General features: G+C 45.5%; 1 protein-coding gene across 1 annotated transcript in view; it reads right to left on the minus strand.

The window, feature by feature from the left end:
* COL6A3 (collagen type VI alpha 3 chain) overlaps positions 1-19,864 on the minus strand; it is a 157,600-nt gene that overhangs the window by 118,118 nt on the left and 19,618 nt on the right. Inside the window, exon 2 of the mRNA XM_084820265.1 lies at positions 2,556-2,696. Coding sequence (XP_084676391.1) covers positions 2,556-2,646 — 91 coding nt within the window. The 5' untranslated portion in view covers positions 2,647-2,696. The remainder of the gene's footprint in view (positions 1-2,555; positions 2,697-19,864) is intronic.

Raw genomic sequence — 19,864 nt, forward strand, 5'->3', positions numbered from 1 at the left:
TTCACTTGCTATTTCCTTTAATTCCCCTTCCACTGCCTCCTGCACTCCAATGGCAAACATGTTTACATCAGCAGATTTAAGAACAGATGATGGTAGAGTCACATCATCTTGGGATCGTCCATCCGTTAACACTATAATAACCTGTGGGGTGCCATCACTCACTCTGCTTCCAGCAGCTTTAGTTAGATGGTTCCGAATTAGGAACTCTAATCCTTGTCCAGTCTTGGTTCCACCCCCCATATAAGGCATGTGTGAAATATGGGAGAGGACATCTTGCATAGTATGGTACGTGTTTAACTGGAACTCTGTATGTGGGTTTCCGCTGAACTGGACCAGACCAAACCGAAAATCATTTTCACCCACATCTAATTGTTTTACAACATCATACAGAAACTCCCGAACAAGTTGGAAATGTTCCTTTCCAATGCTCCAAGAGGAATCCACTAGAAATATTATATCAGCAGCAGCACCGATTTTGACATCTTTAAAAAAACACATTGATTTATGATTTTCCAGAGGTCAGTGGAAAAAAAGTCGTGTCCTACCATTGACAGTCATGCCCTTCTTTTGCATCATCAGCAGCATAGAGCTCATAAATGCATAGACCCATTAAACAGGGGCAGGAGGACGAAAAGAAAGCTCATTCTAACAGATCACTTATACATCATTGAATATATGTTAGTGATGCTATAATTTTAACCTTAGTAATGTAGCTTATAGAAACAGGTTTTCCCTTGTTGAGTTAGAAATGGTTCCAATGTAATATTCTCCAGATACAGTACAATTCTAGTGTGATTCCCTTGACTATGCATATGTGAAAATATGTTGTGTAAGTGCATTCTTGTTCTTCTTTCTATTCTTCCCCAATTACCTCATGGAGTATAAATTAAACTCAAAGTATATTGATCTAATAGTTCATTGAGAAATATTTTTAATAGTTCACAGAGGAATACATTGACAGTTTCCATTTGAATGTTGATTTTATTGTGGTAACTGAAGCTAATCTGCTTGCATGATTATTAATGGCCTTATCCTACACTTGTGAATCTCCAAATAACTAGTGCTGTAGGAAAAATGATCCCAAATGCTACATCAGCACAATGTTGCAAAATACGACATTGAACTAGATATGGGTGAGCTCTCCAAAGCTCACACTGGTTTAACAATCTGTGTTCCTCTGAAAAAAAAAAAATGGACAAAATTGGATCATTTTCTGTGCCAATCCAAGGGCTTGGGAAAAGCCCCCAACCCTACTAGCCCCTCAGCCCCCCCTTCCCTGTTACCTTTACTTATGTATGAAGTGGTAGTGGGAGCAATAGCAGCGGGGAGTGGGGAGAGGAAAAGAGGGAGTTTTTCTTGGTTCTTATAAGGCAAGTGTTACGTATGAGGACATCTTGTACAGTATGAGTGCAAGGGTACAACTGGAACTCTGTATCTCGGCTGGACCAGACCAAACCAAAAATTATTTCCATCCACACATCTAGTGGTTTTACAACATCATTCAGGAACTCCCAAATGAGAGGAAGATGGGTTTCTCCTTCCCTTTTCCTCGATCCCTCTGTTACCATGACACCCTAAGTTACAGTAACCCTTGGGAAAACTATCTCTCCCATTGTCCCTTGGAATTTGTGCCTTGGAGTGTTGCTACCCAGCAGGACATTGCAACAGAGAGGGAAGGAGGGAGGAGGGAAGAGAAAAACCTGCCTGCCTCCCTACATGCTATGGCTGCAGCTCCCACTACCATTTGACAAATAGGCAAAGGGAAGGGGAAGGTGTTTGTGGGGCTGGAGGCTGACAGGAAGGGCTTCTGGGGAGAGCAGGGGCTGGCGGCGACAGAGAGGAAGAAGCTGTAATTATTCTCCAACTTGAATTTTGATCCAAGCCAGAGAAGAATTCAGGGGCTTTAAAAGCTCACCTCTAATTTTATGGGCCTTCAAAGTTCTTAGCCTGGCTTAGGCAAAGTAAGTATCTCTGAACTGCATCAGTGTTACAGGAATGTGACCTTGGCACTGTAAGTCAGTCATCAGTAGAAGTGTTTAAGATTGGTGTAAAGATGTACTACAGTGATCCCCATGCAATAGCTTTCCAATATTTACTAATACTTGGCTACTTATAACAGGAGAAGAATCTGGTCCCAGACTAGATGTATGCCCTTTTGGGGGGAAATAGTTTACTTTTGTGTGTGTTGTTATGATTAAAATCAGAGACAAAGGAGGAAGTGGCTTCCATTGCCAACAACTTCCATATTTTTCCTATGCTTTATCTGTATACCAAGAAACATGCTATCTTCACCAGTAAGCATGGGCCATATATGAGGAAAAACAGACTACACCAAAGGCAACTGCTCCATTCACAAAGATCACATGCAGCAAATGTGCTTATGTAAACGCTACACAGGTTTAAGAATATAACGCTGTGATTGCTACAATATATTTGAACAAACATTTGTTAGGGCCCAAATATACATTTTTCCCCTTCAGAATTTCCAAGGACAACTTCAGAACATGTCCTGAATTCTAAAAATATTAAATTACTTAAAGATGGAAGAAACTTACTAGCTTCCTGCTTCTGGGCATCAGCCTTATGATAGCCTGAGAGTAAAAGACAAAAGATTGTTGCTAAGGGCAAATATCGATGTCTCCTCATTTTCTTTGGTTGGTGGGTTGGCTACTGTTTCAAAACACCCGTTTTTAGATCTGAAAAGAAACAGAGATATTGTCAGAGAAAATTACATTTCTACTGAAATCTAAACAGAAAATCCACTGAATGAACTCAAATCCAGGAACCATATATATATCATGATGTTGCTGAATTTGCTATTAGATTACTGATTTCAAGCATGTATAAAATAAATACCATAATACAGTACTGTATCTTTATTGCAAAAAATGTCACTGGTGTTCATTCATGGACCACTCAGACTGAGTTTGTTACTAGAACAAGGAGATTCTGTCACCACAACCTCTCCTATAAGAGAAAAGCTGTAGGCGGAATAAACTTCCTATCTCCCATGTAACCAGCTAGAGGTGAAGATACAACACCTCAGAGCTCTACTAACATCCCAAGTACCTTCCAATGAAAGTGATAACCAAGTCTGTCTTCCCCTACTTCCTGAGAGTCTTTTACTGATAAGGCACAAAATGGATATCAGCCCCATTAATCCGTAGATTCATCCAGCTATACCAGTATGGGGCTTTATGCTAAGATGCAAAGCACAGTTGGGCCCAAGTATCCTGTGTCCAAAATTTAAAGGGTTGCCTTTGTGAAAATAGAGATGCCTCATTCCATTCAACTGAAAGTGCTTCAAATGTTCAAACTATTTCTCCCTCCCATTTCAATTAACTTAGTGCGTACTATGTAAGGCAGTGAATTCTGAGGTCATGAATGAAAAAACAACACATTTTTTATAACAAAATTGCACAAATGTCAAAAGCAAACCAGTTGGAAATAAAGAGTTCCAGATCATTTAAAATTCAGAACTTGAGCACCATCTGAAGAGTTCAGTTATACGCACAATGCATGCACATTTGAGGCTAATCAGTGCAGCTTCATTAATAATTGCTTGCAGAATGTATTTGAAAATTGGCTCGATGAGATCAGGAATGGGAGGCAGCTGCAGGATCATAAGGCTTCAACTTCACTAGAACATCTATTTAGGCAGAAACCAATGATTAATTAGGCACTCTGCATAGGCTCATTGCATATCACAGAAAAAGTTGCTGTTCAGAAGACAAAGTAGTTTGATCTAGTTCCAGAACTGGTCCTTGGTACGGGAGTAGCCAACTCAAGTCCAGATGTATTGCCCCCCATCTTGGCACCACAGTGCCAACATCGTCACTTCTTCTTGTTTCTTCCACTTATCAGGTGCCACTATTGGCCTCAGTTTCAGCCTAGCTGTTCAGCAAGAGGAAGGGATTAACCATGTTATTCTTGGAAAACCAGACAACATGCTTGTGTTTTCCTTGAAATTACTGAAGGAAGTTCCTAACTTCCCTTTTTCCTGGACCAGCCAGGCCAGAACCAAATCTGAAGCATGGTTCAGTAGCTGGGGCACCTGGCAGCTGGCCTGCCGATGACTTATGATGGTAAGTACCCTTCTCCCATTCATTCCATGGTCAGCCCAACTTCTGACCACTATACATACCTTCATGCTTTCTAGCTTCCACACCACAAAATCCATTATCTACAGCCAAACCCTGCTGTGCAACCACATGTACTCTGACCCTTTGGCCAGAGATTCACAAGGATTTATTAGGCATTTCTTAGACTAGAATAGCCACCCAATAAAGTGAAAAGGCAGATCAACAAGGCCAAACTGGTGTCTAGGGTTTATCTACTACAGGACAGACCAAGAAGATTTGTCAAAAACTTCTTGGATTTGTCAAAAGCAAGTCCTGCCAGACAAATCTGATCTCATTTTTTGATCAAGTAACTTCCCTTGTAGACTGTGGGAATGCTGTAGACATCATATACCTCGACTTCAGCAAAGCTTTCGGCAAGGTGCCCCATGATATCCTGATGAGCAAACTAGCTCAAAGTGGGCTAGATGAAACAACGATCCGGTGGATCCACAGTTGGCAACAGAATCGGACTCAAAGAGTGCTTATCAATGGGACCTTCTCAAACTGGGGAGAGGTAACGAGCGGGGCACCACAGGGCTCAGTCCTAGGCCCAGTGCTCTTCAACATTTTTATTAATGATTTGGAGGACGAGGTGCAGGGAATGCTGATCAAATTTGCAGATGACACAAAATTGGGCGGGATAGCTAATACTTTGGAAGACAGAAACAAAATTCAAAGTGATCTGGACAGACTGGAGTGTTAGGCAGAAAACAACAGAATGACATTTAATAGAGATAAATGCCAAGTTCTGCACCTCGGAAAAAGAAACCAAATGCATAGTTACAAGATGGGGGATACGTGGCTCAACAACACTACAAGCGAGAAAGATCTTGGAATTGTTGTCGATCCCAAGCTGAATATGAGTCAACAATGTGATGTGGCTGCAAAAAAGGCCAATGCTCTTTTGGGCTGCATTCATAGAAGCATAGCTTCCAAATCCCGGGAAGTACTAGTTCCCCTCTACTCAGCACTGGTTAGGCCTCATCTGGAGTACTGTGTCCAGTTCTGGGCACCACACTTGAAGAAGGATGCAGATAGGGATGGCGGAGAATTTCTCCCCGAAACTTCGGGGGGCCGAGCGCCAACGTGTTCGGCCCCCCGAACAAGTTTCGGGGAGAAATTCTCCGCACACCCCCGCCCCCCGCAACCCCCCCCCCCGGGACGGGACTTACCTTTGGTGAATGTCCTTCCCGGCGGCAGGTCCGGCCGGCGGTTCGGCGGGTGTTCGTGCGGGGCGGGAGCGGCAGCTGGTCTTTCGACCGGCTGCCGCCACCGCCATTCCAAAAAAATAAAAAAATAAAACGCCCCCGTGATAGGTTACGTGACAATTAACGTAGCCTATCACGGCTAGATTTGCAAAGTCAGCCGTGATAGGCTACGTAAATCGTCACGTAGCCTATCACGGGTGACTTTAAAAAAAAAAAAAGCACGTATGGATAATGGTGGTCCCCATAGGGAGCCGCAATTCCCGTTCCTTATTTGGTCGCTGTAGTCTACGTAAAGATTTACGTAGACTACGGCGAAAATAAGGGCAACGCTATTTCGGCCGGGTGAGGCGGGAAGCCTCCCCCCCCAGCCTGAACTTCGCGGGGGGAGCAGTGAAGCGCCTCCCCCCCACCGCGAACAAGCTTCGACGACAGGTAAGTGACTTTCATCCACCCCTAGATGCAGACAAACTGGAGAGGGTTCAGAGGAGGGCAACAAAGATGATCAGGGGACTGGAAACAAAGCCCTGTGAAGAGAAACTGAAAGAACTGGGCATGTTTAGCCTTGAGAAGAGAAGACTGAGGGGAGATATGATAGCACTCTTCAAGTACTTGAAAGGTTGTCACAGAGAAGAAGGCCAGGATCTCTTCTTGATCATCCCAGAGTGCAGGACACGGAATAATGGGCTCAAGTGACAGGAAGCCAGATTCTGCCTGAACATTAGGAAAAACTTCCTTACTGTTAGAGCAATACGACAATGGAACCAATGACCTAGGGATGTGGTGGGCTCTCCCACGCTGGAGGCGTTCGAGACGAGGCTGGACAGCCATCTGTCAGGGATGCTCTGACTTGGATTCCTGCATTGAGCAGGGGGTTGGACTCGATGGCCTTGTAGGCCCCTTCCAACCCTACTATTCTATGATTCTATAAGAGAAAGTGACAGAACTTTCCACTTCAACAGAACCACTTGCCACCTACAGCTCCTAGCTAAATCCACACCAATGTATCGTCAAGGATCTAGGGCTGGGCAATGGCACTTCCCTCTCACAGGTGTGGGGTCGTGCCTGTACTTGCGTGTCGGCCTGTGGAGTTGTGCAGCCAGGTAATTTTAGACCCTGGACTTAATGGTCTTATGCCCCTTCTCCTTAGGTAGCCATATGTATTATTTCAGCTGTGAAGCACACAACTACGCTGACATTTCATGCTCCACAAGTGCTTCTACATTTCTGATAAGTTAGAGCAAAGAAACAAAACAAAGCTGTTTGTCAACCCTGATTAAAAAGAAATACTATTAAAAGAAATATTTTTAAAGCATCGTTGAAGATAAGCCCTAGAACACAGCCCATGACCCCAGTCAAGAGCTGAACCTACAGATAGCAGTTATACCATTATCATACCGTTATCATAACTATTAGTGCCCATTGGTATCACGTGTACCAATAGTTATGATAACAGTATGATAACGGTATAACTGCTATGTGTAGATTCAGCCAAGGGGTGTTTTCTCCTGTTGTGCTGAATGAGGCTTGCCCTCTCAATGACCACAGTAATAACAGAGAAGCCCCTCAATTGACACTGCACATATCAAAGCCCAATTCTTTAAATACGATTAAGCCCGATCTTGAGGATTTGGTCCATTGCCTTAGGATGTAACTCATTCACAGCTTCCATACAGAGATCCTGTGCATTAAAATGGGGGCTAGTTTTGCTCTCTTTCCCACAAGAAACCCATTAGTGTCTCCTCAGAAGTAACTCCCATTGTGCTCAGTGAGGCTTGCTCCTGAAATGCAGGTGCATCTGGACTTTCAAGAAAAAGGAGAAAGGGGGGGACGGGGGGAAGCCTCTCTTCAAAGCAAGACTGATTCCTTTTTAAAAAATCCGGTACTCCTCCATTAGCTTCTCCTTCCGTTGTCCTGGAAACATAGCTGAGGATGAGGGAACACGGATGAGGTAATCAGACCCAGCCCAGTCCCCACTCAGACTCCAGGCAGCCACCAAGGAAATAATTCAATTAGAGCTCAGTGGAAAACAGCACAGAGCCCCAGGCTACAGCGATGATAAGCCGGGACTTAAAGGGCTGTGGAAAATGGAAGAGGAGAAGATGCGACTGGGGAAAGATCGCAACAAAGTTGCAAAGACAATGAAGCTGAAAGGGTGGAAACACACCCCTAGAAAAAGAAATGGTGTAAGTTAGCATCCCCAAAGTTTGTGTTGCAGGCCTATTTGTGGCATTAAATAGTACGCATCAACAAGCATTGGGGGATGGGGTGCATTTTTAAAGAGGGAGAAGTAGAGTCCATTTTCTGTTGAATTGCCCCCTTCATTCCCTGCCACCACCCTGTGTCCACAATACTTTTAATAGGAGACATGGGTGTGAAAGCTGGGATCTTCCATGTAGTGCTCTACCACTGAATTACAGCCCCCTCCCCATCTTCCACAAGAAAAGCAATTTCCATTGGTAATCTCTGCATGAAGGAAATCCTCAGAGTAAAAATGAAGCCACAAAGTGAACTGTATGTCATCATGTTGACATAGGATTATATAGATCATGTCAGACATTCTGAAACAAATACATTTCCTTTTTTGGCCTACTTATTCTCTTTGGAAGTAGTGGAACATATCCATCCTGTAGGATCAACAAGTACTTAAACTACAGAATGAATGACCATTTTCTTTTGTTTTAAAATGTTTTCTTGGCCTCAGTCTTTGCTATCCCTTATTCCGCTTATCTTTGCTTTCTCTTTGTATTTTCTCTTTCTATTCCTCCTTTTCAGGTACTAATCTTCTTCTCCCATCTCATATCTCACATGTTTTTTTCCACCATTGTTCTTTTAATTTGTTGCTTCACATATGCCTGGAATGCTCTTCAATTATCAATCTGATTAGCTTCTTCTCTTCTTTATTTAGTAAAAATCAGCTTTTTGTTCTTGCTCAGGGTGGATTTAAATCACCAATAAAAATGCCAATTTAAATAACTGATTTAAATTTTTAAAAATAGTTTCTTGCTTTGATATTTCACTTATTATTTACATAAAACTGCATACTAATGGGTTGCTGTAACACATTGGTTTAAAACATAATATCACTATACGTTTCTTAAATAGCTAATATTATAACTATTTTAGAAAATGATATCTAATAACTTACATTTTTTTTGATAACTTGGGCTGCAATCCTATACCTACTTGCCTGGGAGTAAGTCTTATTGAACTCACTTGTACTTATTTCTGGCATATATACGATTGCCTATTAATGTTTATGATCATGTTAAACTGCATTAAAATTATACATACAGCACAAGAACTGTAGGTTTATTAAACAAATTAACAACAACCCTGTAAGGTAGGTTAGGCTGAAACTAGCCCGAGGGTTAACCAGTGAGCTTCATGGCTGAGTAGAGATTTGAACCTTCAAGCATCCACTCACAGAGGATGGCAAAGGGTCCAGCAAACAAGTGGTTGGCATCATTCCTCCAAGCAACTTATCCACAACATACTCATGTTGAACAAGACCAAACTCCTCTATCAAAACTGGACAAGTGGATGCCCCTCATTACCCTCGGGCCCAGGAAGTAGCCCCTTTACAACTCAAAACAACTCAGCTGGATGACTCTGTGCTGATGCAGCAGTGGCAAAGAACAACTTCTTCGCTGCCATCACAGAATAGGCCTTAAAATGGACTCTAGCCTACTATTGATCAGATTCATTATGGACCTTCTTCAGCTGATGCTTTAGCCATCTGCCTAAGCCCTTCCTTGCCCTATGCTCTTCAGAAAACCAAGTATCCTGAGCTCTGCAAAATAGGAGAAGGCGCTTATGACTATGAGTGATCATGGCAGCTGCTCAGGTCACCTTCTAATTCCAGCCAGGGCTTCATCTGGATCAACCATTCTAGCAGCTGGAAATCCCTCAAAGCATTCAGGAATCCTCATCAATTCACTAGTCTCTGGGGCATGGACCATCTTAATAGGTCCCCCACCCCCTGCCTTGCAGAGGTTCAGATTCAGAAAATCTAAAACCTATTAGGTACTGATCTGTCCATGACAATGGAGTTCTTTATTACTCCCTACCCACAGATCCAGGGCTGGTTCAAGACATTTTGCTGCATGAGGAAAAGAGCAAGATGGCGCCCTCTCCTATTCCATGTACAAAAGCTGACTGGACTGTTTCTTCAACACTGACAATGGAACAGCATCCTCCACTGCATCAGAAGGCAACAGGTTAGCTTATGGGGCACAGGGCAGGCTGCTTGGCACTCAGCTCTTTCCTCCAGCATCTTGCTGCTGCCTCCCAGCACCTGCCACCTGAGGCAACTGCCTCACTCTGTCTAATGGTAGGGCTGGCCCTGCACAGATCACTTTCATCCTGGCCAGCAAAAAACAGATTGAGAATATGCCTAGCTATATGTGGGGGGCCAGATATTGATACAGGCCCATGGCAGCCATAGAAGCCATGAAATCCTGAGCTGTTCCTAATGAGGGGTGTCACATGAATGATGAAGTCACCCAATAATCTGTCTGGGGGAAGTAAACACCAGCTCCACAACTACTTCTGTCAGGATGGATTTTGGGGTGGTCAGGGTGGGTGGTACACCAATGGAATCCCAATCTGGTCTTCATGCCCCACCACCAGGTGCATACAGTCAAATCTTGGAAACTGATAAAGAATCATAGAATAGTAGGGTTGGAAGGGGCCTAAAAGGCCATCGAGTCCAACCCCTGCTCAATGCAGGAATCCAAGTCAGAGCATCCCTGACAGGTGGCTGTCCAGCCTCGTCTTGATAGAATGCCTCCAGTGTGGGAGAGCCCACCACCTCCCTAGGTCATTGGTTCCATTGTCGTATTGCTCTAACAGTGAGTCAGGAAATTTTCCTGATGTTCAGCCGGAATCTGGCTTCCTGTCACTTGAGCCCATTATTCTGTGTCCTGCACTCTGGGATGATCGAGAAGAGATCCTGGCCTTCTTCTCTGTGACAACCTTTCAAGTACTTGAAGAGTGCTATCATATCTCCCCTCAGTCTTCTCTTCTCAAGGCTAAACATGCCCAGTTCTTTCAGTCTCTCTTCATAGGGCTTTGTTTCCAGTCCCCTGATCATCTTTGTTGCCCTCCTCTGAACCCTCTCCAGTTTGTCTGCATCCTTCTTCAAGTGTGGTGCCTAGGGATGGACGAAAGTCACTTACCTGTCCTCGAAGCTTTTCGCGGTGGGGGGGAGGCGCTTCGCTGCTCCCCCTGAGAAGTTCAGGCTGGGGGGGAGGCTTCCCGCCTCGCCGAAATTCAGGCTGGGGGGGAGGCTTCCCGCCTCGCCCGGCCAAAATTCAGGCCGGGGAGGAGGCGCCTCGCCTCGCCCGGCCGCGAACTAAAAAGTTAAAAAAAAAAAAAAAAACGCCCCCGTGATAGGCTACGTGACAATTAACGTAGCCTATCACGGCTAGATCTGCAAAGTCAGCCGTGATAGGCTACGTGAATCGTCACGTAGCCTATCACGGGTGACTTAAAAAAAAAAAAAAGCGCGTATGCAAATGGCGGCCCCCATAGGGAGCCGCCATTGGCGTTCCTTATTTGGTCGCTGTAGTCTACGTAAATCTTTATTTACTATTTACTATTTACTTTACTATTTACTATTTACTATTTACTTTACTTTATTTACTATTTATAAGGGCTATTTGCGTTGCCCTTATTTTCGCCGTAGTCTACGTAAATCTTTACGTAGACTACAGCGACCAAATAAGGAACGGGAATGGCGGCTCCCTATGGGGGCCGCCATTATCCGTACGCGCTTTTTTTTTTTTTTAAAGTCACCCGTGATAGGCTACGTGACGATTTACGTAGCCTATCACAGCTGACTTTGCAAATCTAGCCGTGATAGGCTACGTTAATCGTCACGTAGCCTATCACGGGGGCGTTTTTTTTTCTTTTCTTTTCTTGGAATGGAGGCGGCGGCAGCCGGTCGAAAGACCGGCTGCCGCTCCCGCCCTGCACGAACACCTGCCGAACCGCCGGCCGGACCCGCCGCCGGGAGGAACATTCGCCAAAGATAAGTCCCGTCCCGGGTGGGGGTGCGGAGAATTTCTCCCCGAAACTTGTTCGGGGGGCCGAACACGTTGGCGCTCGGCCCCCCGAAGTTTTGGGGAGAAATTCTCTGCCAACCCTAGTGGTGCCCAGAACTGGACACAGTACTCCAGGTGAGGCCTAACCAGTGCCGAGTAGAGGGGAAGTAGTACTTCCCGGGATTTGGAAGCTATGCTTCTATGAATGCAGCCCAAAAGAGCATTGGCCTTTTTTGCAGCCACATCACATTGCTGGCTCATATTCAGCTTGTGATCGACAACAATGCCAAGATCTTTCTCGCTTGTAGTGTTGTTGAGCCACGTTATCCCCCATCTTGTAACTGTGCATTTGTTTTCTTTTTCCTAGGTGCAGGACTTGGCATTTAATCCCTATTAAATGTCATTCTGTTGTTTTCTGCCCAGCGCTCCAGTCTAGCCAGATCACTTTGAATTTTGTTTCTATCTTCCAAAGTATTAGCTATCCCACCCAATTTTGTGTCATCTGCAAATTTGATCAGCATTCCCTGCACCTCCTCCTCCAAGTCATTAATACAAATGTTGAAGAGCACTGGGCCCAGGACTGAGCCCTGCGGTACCCTGCTCGTTTCCTCTCCCCAGTTTGAGAAGGTCCCATTGATAAGCACTCTTTGAGTCCGATTCTGTCACCGACTGTGGATCCACCGGATTGTTGTTTCATCTAGCCCACTTTGAGCTAGTTTGCTCATCTGGATATCATGGGGCACTTTGTCGAAAGCTTTGCTGAAGTCGAGGTATATGATGTCTACAGCATTCCCACGGTCTACAAGGGATGTTACTTGATCAAAAAATGTGGTCAGATTTGTCTGGCAGGACTTGTTTTTGACAAATCCATGTTGGCGTCGAGTAGTCACAGCATTGTTTTCAAGGTGCTTCCAGATGGATTGCTTTATCATCTGCTCCAGAATTTTCCCAGAGATTGATGTCAGACTGTCTTGTCTGTAGCTCCCAGGTTCCTCCTTTTTACCCTTTTTGAAGATAGGGACAACGTTAGCCCTCCTCCAGTCATCTGGTACTTCCCCTGTCCTCCATGATTTTTCAAAGAGATTAGACAGCGGTTCTGAGAGTTCTTCTGCCATTCCTTTATTACTCTAGGATGCAGTTCATCTGGCCCTGGAGATTTGAACTAGGGATGTACAAAAGTCACTTACCTTTCGCGGATTATGTTGATGGTGGGGGGGATGGCGCTCCGTCCCTCCCCCCAGAATCCTGGATGGGGGGAGGCACTCCGTGCCTCCCCCCCGGAATCCTGGCCAGCCAGCTGTGCTCCGCAGGCATTCTGCGGAGCCGCCGGCCGGCTCCGCCAGCAGCCGGACATCCGGCCGCTGGCTAGCAGGGATGCAAATGGCGGCAGCTGTAGCCGCCGCCGTTTGCATCCCTGCAGTCAGCCGTGATAGGCTACGTAAATGTTTACGTAGCCTATCACGGCTGACTTAAAACAACAACAACAACACACGTAGACGTAAATCTTGACGTAGACTAAGACGTGCCAAAATAAGGAACGTCACGGCTGCTGCCATTAGCGTTCCTTATTTTGGGACGTCTTAGTCTACGTCAAGATTTACGTAGACTAAGAGGGCGAAAATAAGGGGAACGCAAATAGAGTCCGCTACGCTATTTGCGTTCCCCTTATTTTCGCCGTCTTAGTCTACGTAAATCTTGACGTAGACTAAGATGTGCCAAAATAAGGAACGCAAATGGCGGCGGCCATGGCCACCACCATTTGTGTACGCGCATTGTTGTTGTTGTTGTTTTAAGTCAGCTGTGGTAGGCTACGTAAACATTTACATAGCCTATCAAGGTTTTTTTTTAAACCTAGCCGTGATAGGCTACGTAAATCTTTACGTCTTTTCTTTTTTTTAGTGGAAATGGCGGCCATACTAGTTAGTGCATTTTTAGTGGAAATGGTGGCTGTACTGAACCGCCGCCGGAGCCGCTGCCGCCACCACCAGGAAGATCCGCCCCAGGTATGTCTCATCCCGGGGGGGGGCGTGGGGGGGCAGACCGTTCCTCCACTGATTTTGGGGGCCCGAATGCGCTGGCATTCGGCCTCCCCGAGATCCGTGGCGGAATTCTCTGACATCCCTAATTTGAACTCATTCAAAGTAATTCGATGTTCCTTGACCATATGCCTATCGATCTCAAGCTGCAATCCTGCCCCTTCAGCCTGCACTTCGCCTTTGCCAGGGAGGTCATAGACCCTCTTTTGGGAGAAGACTGAGCCAAAAGAGGGTACTTCAATAATGGGATGGATTCATGATAGATGACTGTGACTTCCCCACCGCTCCCATCAGATCTTGTCTCCTGTTGCACTTGAAAGCCTGGTAGGAAACTGTGGGTCCCATTGGTTCCACATGTCAGGTCAACTTGTTCACCCAGGATTAAATCCTGGATCAAGGAGCTCTTACCAATCAGTGATCTGGGATTGAGCAGCAGCACTTTATGAACCAATGGCTTTCCACTAGAGCATTCAGAAATCACTTGGTTGTGTGGTAAACCAGAAGGAGGAATAGCCACAATAGACCAGTTTGCACAATCACAGTGAGGGAAATCTGCCATGGTGGCTTATTTTCCCCACTGTGTGCTGGTCACATGCCAGCTGGATTTCCCCAGTTACCCTTGTTCGCACAACTTGCCACGTCATCCAAATCCAGGTAGCATGGCTTGGGGGGAGGGGGCACTGCCCTCAAATAACCCAACAACAGCCCATGGATTATTTGAGGGTTGCTGCCCCCTCGAACAAGTCATGCCAAATGCCACTGGATTCAGATGACATAGCAAGCTGTGCCAGTGAGGGTAAATTAGGGCAGGTGGCAGGGTTAACAAGCCACACCACAATCGTGTGAACTCACTCTGTCTCTTCCTTTTTCTCCATTGACCTGTTCTTCATGCTTGACTTCTTGAGTGGATGGAGTGAATGTGAAAAAACAATTAACTGCAATCCAGTACGCTTCTGAGAATCTGAGTAGACATGCATAGTATTGTACTGTCAGGATATTATTTACATTCATTTACATTTTTATTACAAATACTGGAATGGTATCTGAGGAAGGAAGCTGGCGTTTGTGGGAAAACAAAATTAATATGTTCAGGAGAATGGGAATAACAACTGGGGATGAATGGGTAAGAAAGTAAATATCTGAAGACACCCCCCCCCCTCCAGATTTCTAAAAGGCATGTACATAATGTCCTTTTCCTTTCCTTTCTTTCCCTTTTTCAAACAGACTGGGAACGTCTTGCTTCCATTGTATTTGGGAACAATTCTGCATGGTCTACAGACTGTCTGATGTGCAGCTACTGCTGTACTCAACATAAAGGTTTGAAAGTATTTGCCGCCGAAGGAAACACAGTTCATCTGGTGGCTCTTTAATTATACAAATATGGCAATGAATGCCGTTTTCTCCTTTGAAGGAGAATGCACATGCAGCTGTAACTCATGTAATGCCATTCCTTCAAAAGAACAAAGTTTTGAGGGGTGGGGATGTTCTTCCGTTAAGATCCAAGAATGTAGCTGAAGAATATATTACAGTTACACAAACACACGCACTGCTGCAGTGCCAATAAATTCAGATGTGCAAAGTGATGGATGTGGCATTTCACAGGGAGAGAATACAACAGTTCAAGTTAGAGTCCATATGGTGAGGATCGCTCCAAAGCAAAAGGCCATGATAAAAGGAATTGCTGAGCAAGGGTCAGCCCAAGCCTTCTCCCTACTGCTATCCCTGTTATATATCATGCCAGCTGGGCTTTCTGAAAGCTGTGGGAGGAAAGGTCCAGCTGGAACTTAAGTCACAGAGAAGCAGCTCTCTTTGTATACTTGTCAGAGAAAGGAGGCCAAGGCTGCATTCACAGCAGCACTTTAGTTTCGACCCTCACTATCTTGGGGAAAATGTTCACATGTTGTACATTCATGGGGGGAATAGATGAGGGAAATCTTTCCTGGCCCTGTTCTTGACAAATCCTGCCAGCTTATTTAGGATAAGCTTTTGAGATGTCTTCACCAAAAATGTACACGGTGTTTTAAATGAGGCACATCCTACATAAATGTAAGGGCATTATGATGCTGACAGTGTTGTTTTCAAGGAATTTGCCTTTTTTCCCCACAGCGGCTGCACAGTAAGTGAACATTTTCATTACACTATCGATCCAGTATGATCCCAAGGTCTTGGTAGCCTGAACTCTAGGACTGTCAAGTGAGAGAATTGAAATGGCATTGCTGAGGAGAAAACATTGCTCAAAATAATCTGGTCTCTCTGCCACCAACATCGGACTCTCCCAGGGTTGGCTTCAAGTTAAGAAAATATGAAGAGCCTTCCTGGATCACACCAAGGAGCTGTCTAGTCCAACCATCTATTTCCAAAGTGGCCAGCCAAATGTTTCTATAAGTAGCTTATGACTTAAAGGCAACCGCCTTCCCCTATTGTGTGTCCTCAGTCACTGATATTCAGGGATATACTGATTTGGGCAAGGCATGACCATTGTCCTCTGTAGGGATGTACGAAAGTCACTTACCGCTTCACGGATCTGCTTCGCGGTGGGGGGGGAGGCGCTCTGTCCCTCCCCCCAGAATCCTGCCCGGCCGGCTCCGCGGGCATTCCGCAGAGCCGCCGGCCGGCTCCACCCGCAGCCAGACATCCACCCACTGGGCAGCAGGGACGCAAATGGTGGCAGCCATAGCTGCCGCCGTTTGCGTCCCTGTACTTAACCGTGATAGGCTACGTAAATATTTACGTAGCCTATCATGGCAAAGTAAAAAAAAAACGCGTACGCAAATGGCGGCGGCTACAGTGGCCGCCATTTGCAGTTGCTATTTTTTGCCGTTCTAGCCTATGTAAATATTTTTATGCTGCCGCCGCACCTACCGCCGCCACACCCACCGCCGCCGCCGCACCCGCTGCCGCACCTACCGCCCCCGCACCTGCCACACCCGGCCAGGAGACCAGCCGCCGCCGCTTACAACCTTTTCTGTAAGAGTGTTTTCTATATGGCTGTATAGAAATTCGTTCTATTGAGTATTTTTAATGGATTTACCCAATTTACACCTCTCAATCCTATAAGTGAGCTGAGACAGAGCTGAATACCGAAATCCACATTTTTACGAGTTTTGTCATGCAGCTCATCTTGGAAAAACAGTGCACAAAAATATGCATATTAGGGGAAAGTGTGCACAAAATGCATATATTTGAGAATGCACACAAAACTGCATTACAGGCAGCAATGGAAAATACTTGAAAAATGTGTACATTAAAAAAATGCACACAATCCATACAGTAGGATTTTTTTTAGAAGAAGAGATTGCAAACTGTACGAACTTTTAAAATTAAAAAAATGCAAAATCTTGTTGCATGCCAGGAGTGGGATGGTCCCAGAACCAATTTGGCCCTTAGGCTGAAAAAGGTTGTCCTTCCCTGATTTAAATATTAGCCTAAATTTCTAGGGATGGGATTACAATATTTGAGATGTGACACTTGGATGTTGTGATGCAACCAGGTGGGTAGCTGAAATCATATCAACACGTAGGAATGTGTGAAAGTCACTTACCTTTCCGTGGATTCTGTTCATGGGGGGGGAGGTGTTCCGTCCCTTCCCCCGGAATCCTCGACGGGGGGGAGGCGATCCGGTCCTCCCCCCCGCGGAATCCTTGACGGCCGGCTGTGCTCCGCGGCAGCTCCGCGGAGCAGCTGGCCAGGCTCAGGCCAGGGCTATCCGCAGCCGGATTTCCAGCCGCAGAGGGCTCTGGGTAATAAAAAAAGCATGCGCAAATGGCGGCGGCTACAGGCGCCGCCATTTGCGTTCCTTATTTTTTGCCGTCTTAGTCTACGTAAATATTTAGAAAGAAATGGGAACGCAAATAGCATAGTGGGCACTATTTGCATTCCCCTTTATTTTCACTGTCTTAGTCTACGTAAATATTTACGTAGACTAAGACGACCAAAAATAAGGAACGCAAATGGTGGTGGCCATAGCCGCCGCCATTTGCGTACGTGGTTTTTTTTTTTAAACCCAGCTGTGATAGGCTACGTAAGTCTTTACGTAGCCTATCACATCTATGTAAAAAAAAAAAAGACGAGACTGCAAATGGCGGCGGCGGCGGCAGCCGGTAGGAAGACCAGCCGCCACCGCAGCCGCCGCTGGAGCTGCCGCCGTCCGGAACATCCACCCCAGGTAAGTCTTGTCCCGGGGGGGATCCGCGGGGGCGGGGGGGGTGGCAGGCCGTTCCGCCATGGATTTCGGGGGGCCGAATGCACTGGCATTCGGCCTCACCGAGATCCGTGGCGGAATCCTCTGACATCCCTAATCAGCAGGCATCCTGCACCAGACCAAGGTGCATCCATCTAGTTCAGCTTCCTGTTTCCAACAGTAGACAGCCACATGCTTCCAGGAAGCCTTCAAATAGGGCATGAAGGATACCAGCTCTTCTCTACCATATGTCCCTAGCAACTTATATTCAGTAGTATACTTCCTCTGAATATGGAGGTTCCCTTTAGCCATCATTGCTAATGGTCTTTGCTAGACTTAACCTTCATGACTTTGTCTAATCCTCTTTTAAAGTCATCTAAGCTAGTGGCCATTGCCACATATTAGGGAGGAAATTTTATGTGACTCATCCAAGTGGTCAGCATCATGTGGGTATCCTTTGGATGTGGCCAGGGAACAGTGCTGGGTAAGAGACAGAAAGGGTGATATGTACCTACAGAAGCTTCTGGACATAAAGAGAGTTGCCAGAGCAGTAACTTGGCTCCTGTTATAGGTCCCTTTGCTAAACAGCCACCTAGGAATAAGGTGAAGCTTTTAGGCAAAGATTTTTTCATTAGCATCACAGATCAGCTCCCAAAATTATTTACTTCTCATGGAAATAGATTCACAGATGTGAGAGTCATGTGAGTAATTTTCGAGGGGAACTTCTGCTACGGAAAAGGACATTAACCTCAGGCTATCACTCAAATATTTGCTCATCTATCCCACACCCACAAACACAAACACAGTATCATCAGGAGCAGTTTTGTGACTAGAACGTACTTACGATAAAAGCTGTATTTGTGTGAGGGGGACTTGGAATCTTAGGAGGAAAAACAATTAGACTGGGAATGTTGTGTTTAAATATTTTTATTTATTAACATATTTTTAAACAACCCTTCATCCTTGCAGGTATCAGGAAAGTCTAGAAAGGTATGACTACATCTATAATACAAAATATTATATATAATAATAAAAATAGTTAAAAACATCACGGTAAGGGAAGGCAGCAAACTAAAACACACACACACAGACAAATCCTATCAATGAGTTAAAAATGCCTGTTAAACAAACGCGTTATGAGCTGGTGTTGAGGTGATTGCTCAGTTGGTGCCGCTTCTTGTGCCTCCATGGAGAGATGTTCCACAACTGAGCTGCAACCATGGAGAAGGCACATAATATACCCAAGGTACTTGGAGAGGGGTCTCCCGGGATTATCTTCGGTCATGGGCAGGCTGATATAGGGGGAGCGGCTCCTTCAGATATTTGTGTTCCACGCCATTTAGGGCTTTAAAGGTAAGTACCAGTATCTTGAATTGGGCTTTAAAGCAAATAGGCAATCCGTGCAGCTCATTCAGAATTGAAGTGGCATCATTCCACCTGGCTGTACTGGTAACAGTTGTGGCCACTGCACTCTGCACTAGCTGAAACATATTAGTTTTCTTCAAGGTCGGCCTCACAGACAATGCATTACATTAATTCAATCAGGAGGTCACTAGAGCATGAACCACCACGGATGGTCTAGCAATGTTCACAGCTGGCAAAGCAGCCAAGTCTGGCAAAAGGCACTTCTAGCCACTGAGGCCACTTGGGCATCAAATGACAAATCTGTTTCAAGGTATACACCTGCTCAAGCGAGGCACCTGCCCTTTCAAAGGGACTGCAATCCCAACATGAACAGGCTGCACACCCGATTCCCAGATGTGAGAACCACCTACCCACAGGGCCTCTGTCTCCTCAGGATTCAACATCAGTTTATTGGCCCTCATTCAGCCCGTTACCGAATCCAGACACTGATTCAACACCTGCACAGCCTCACCTGAATCAGATAACAAGGAGAAGTAGAGCAGGGTATCATCAGCATATTGATGACATCTCACCTCAGTCGAAATCCCCTGATGACATCACCCAATAGCTTCATATAGAAGTTAAAGAGATGGGGGATAAGATAGATCCTTGTAGGATCCTGCAGTTCAAATATCTTGGGGTCAAGCTGACCTCCCTCCATTGCTACTTTCTGACCCTGCAGGTAAGAGTGGAACCACCATATCAGTGTGCCTCTGACATCAAACCCACAGAACCTATCCAATAAGATACCATTGTCAATGGTATCAAAAGCCACTAAGAGTTCAAGGATTTTCAAGAGAAATGCACTCCCCAGCCTCCTCAGGGTGACCAGGGCCATTTCAGTACCAAACTCAGGCCTGAGACCGAATTG

The sequence above is a fragment of the Heloderma suspectum genome, chromosome 1 (assembly GCF_057233095.1).
Source record: "Heloderma suspectum isolate Gila_16-S chromosome 1, 16-S_ref, whole genome shotgun sequence".
Classification (NCBI taxonomy): domain Eukaryota; kingdom Metazoa; phylum Chordata; class Lepidosauria; order Squamata; family Helodermatidae; genus Heloderma; species Heloderma suspectum.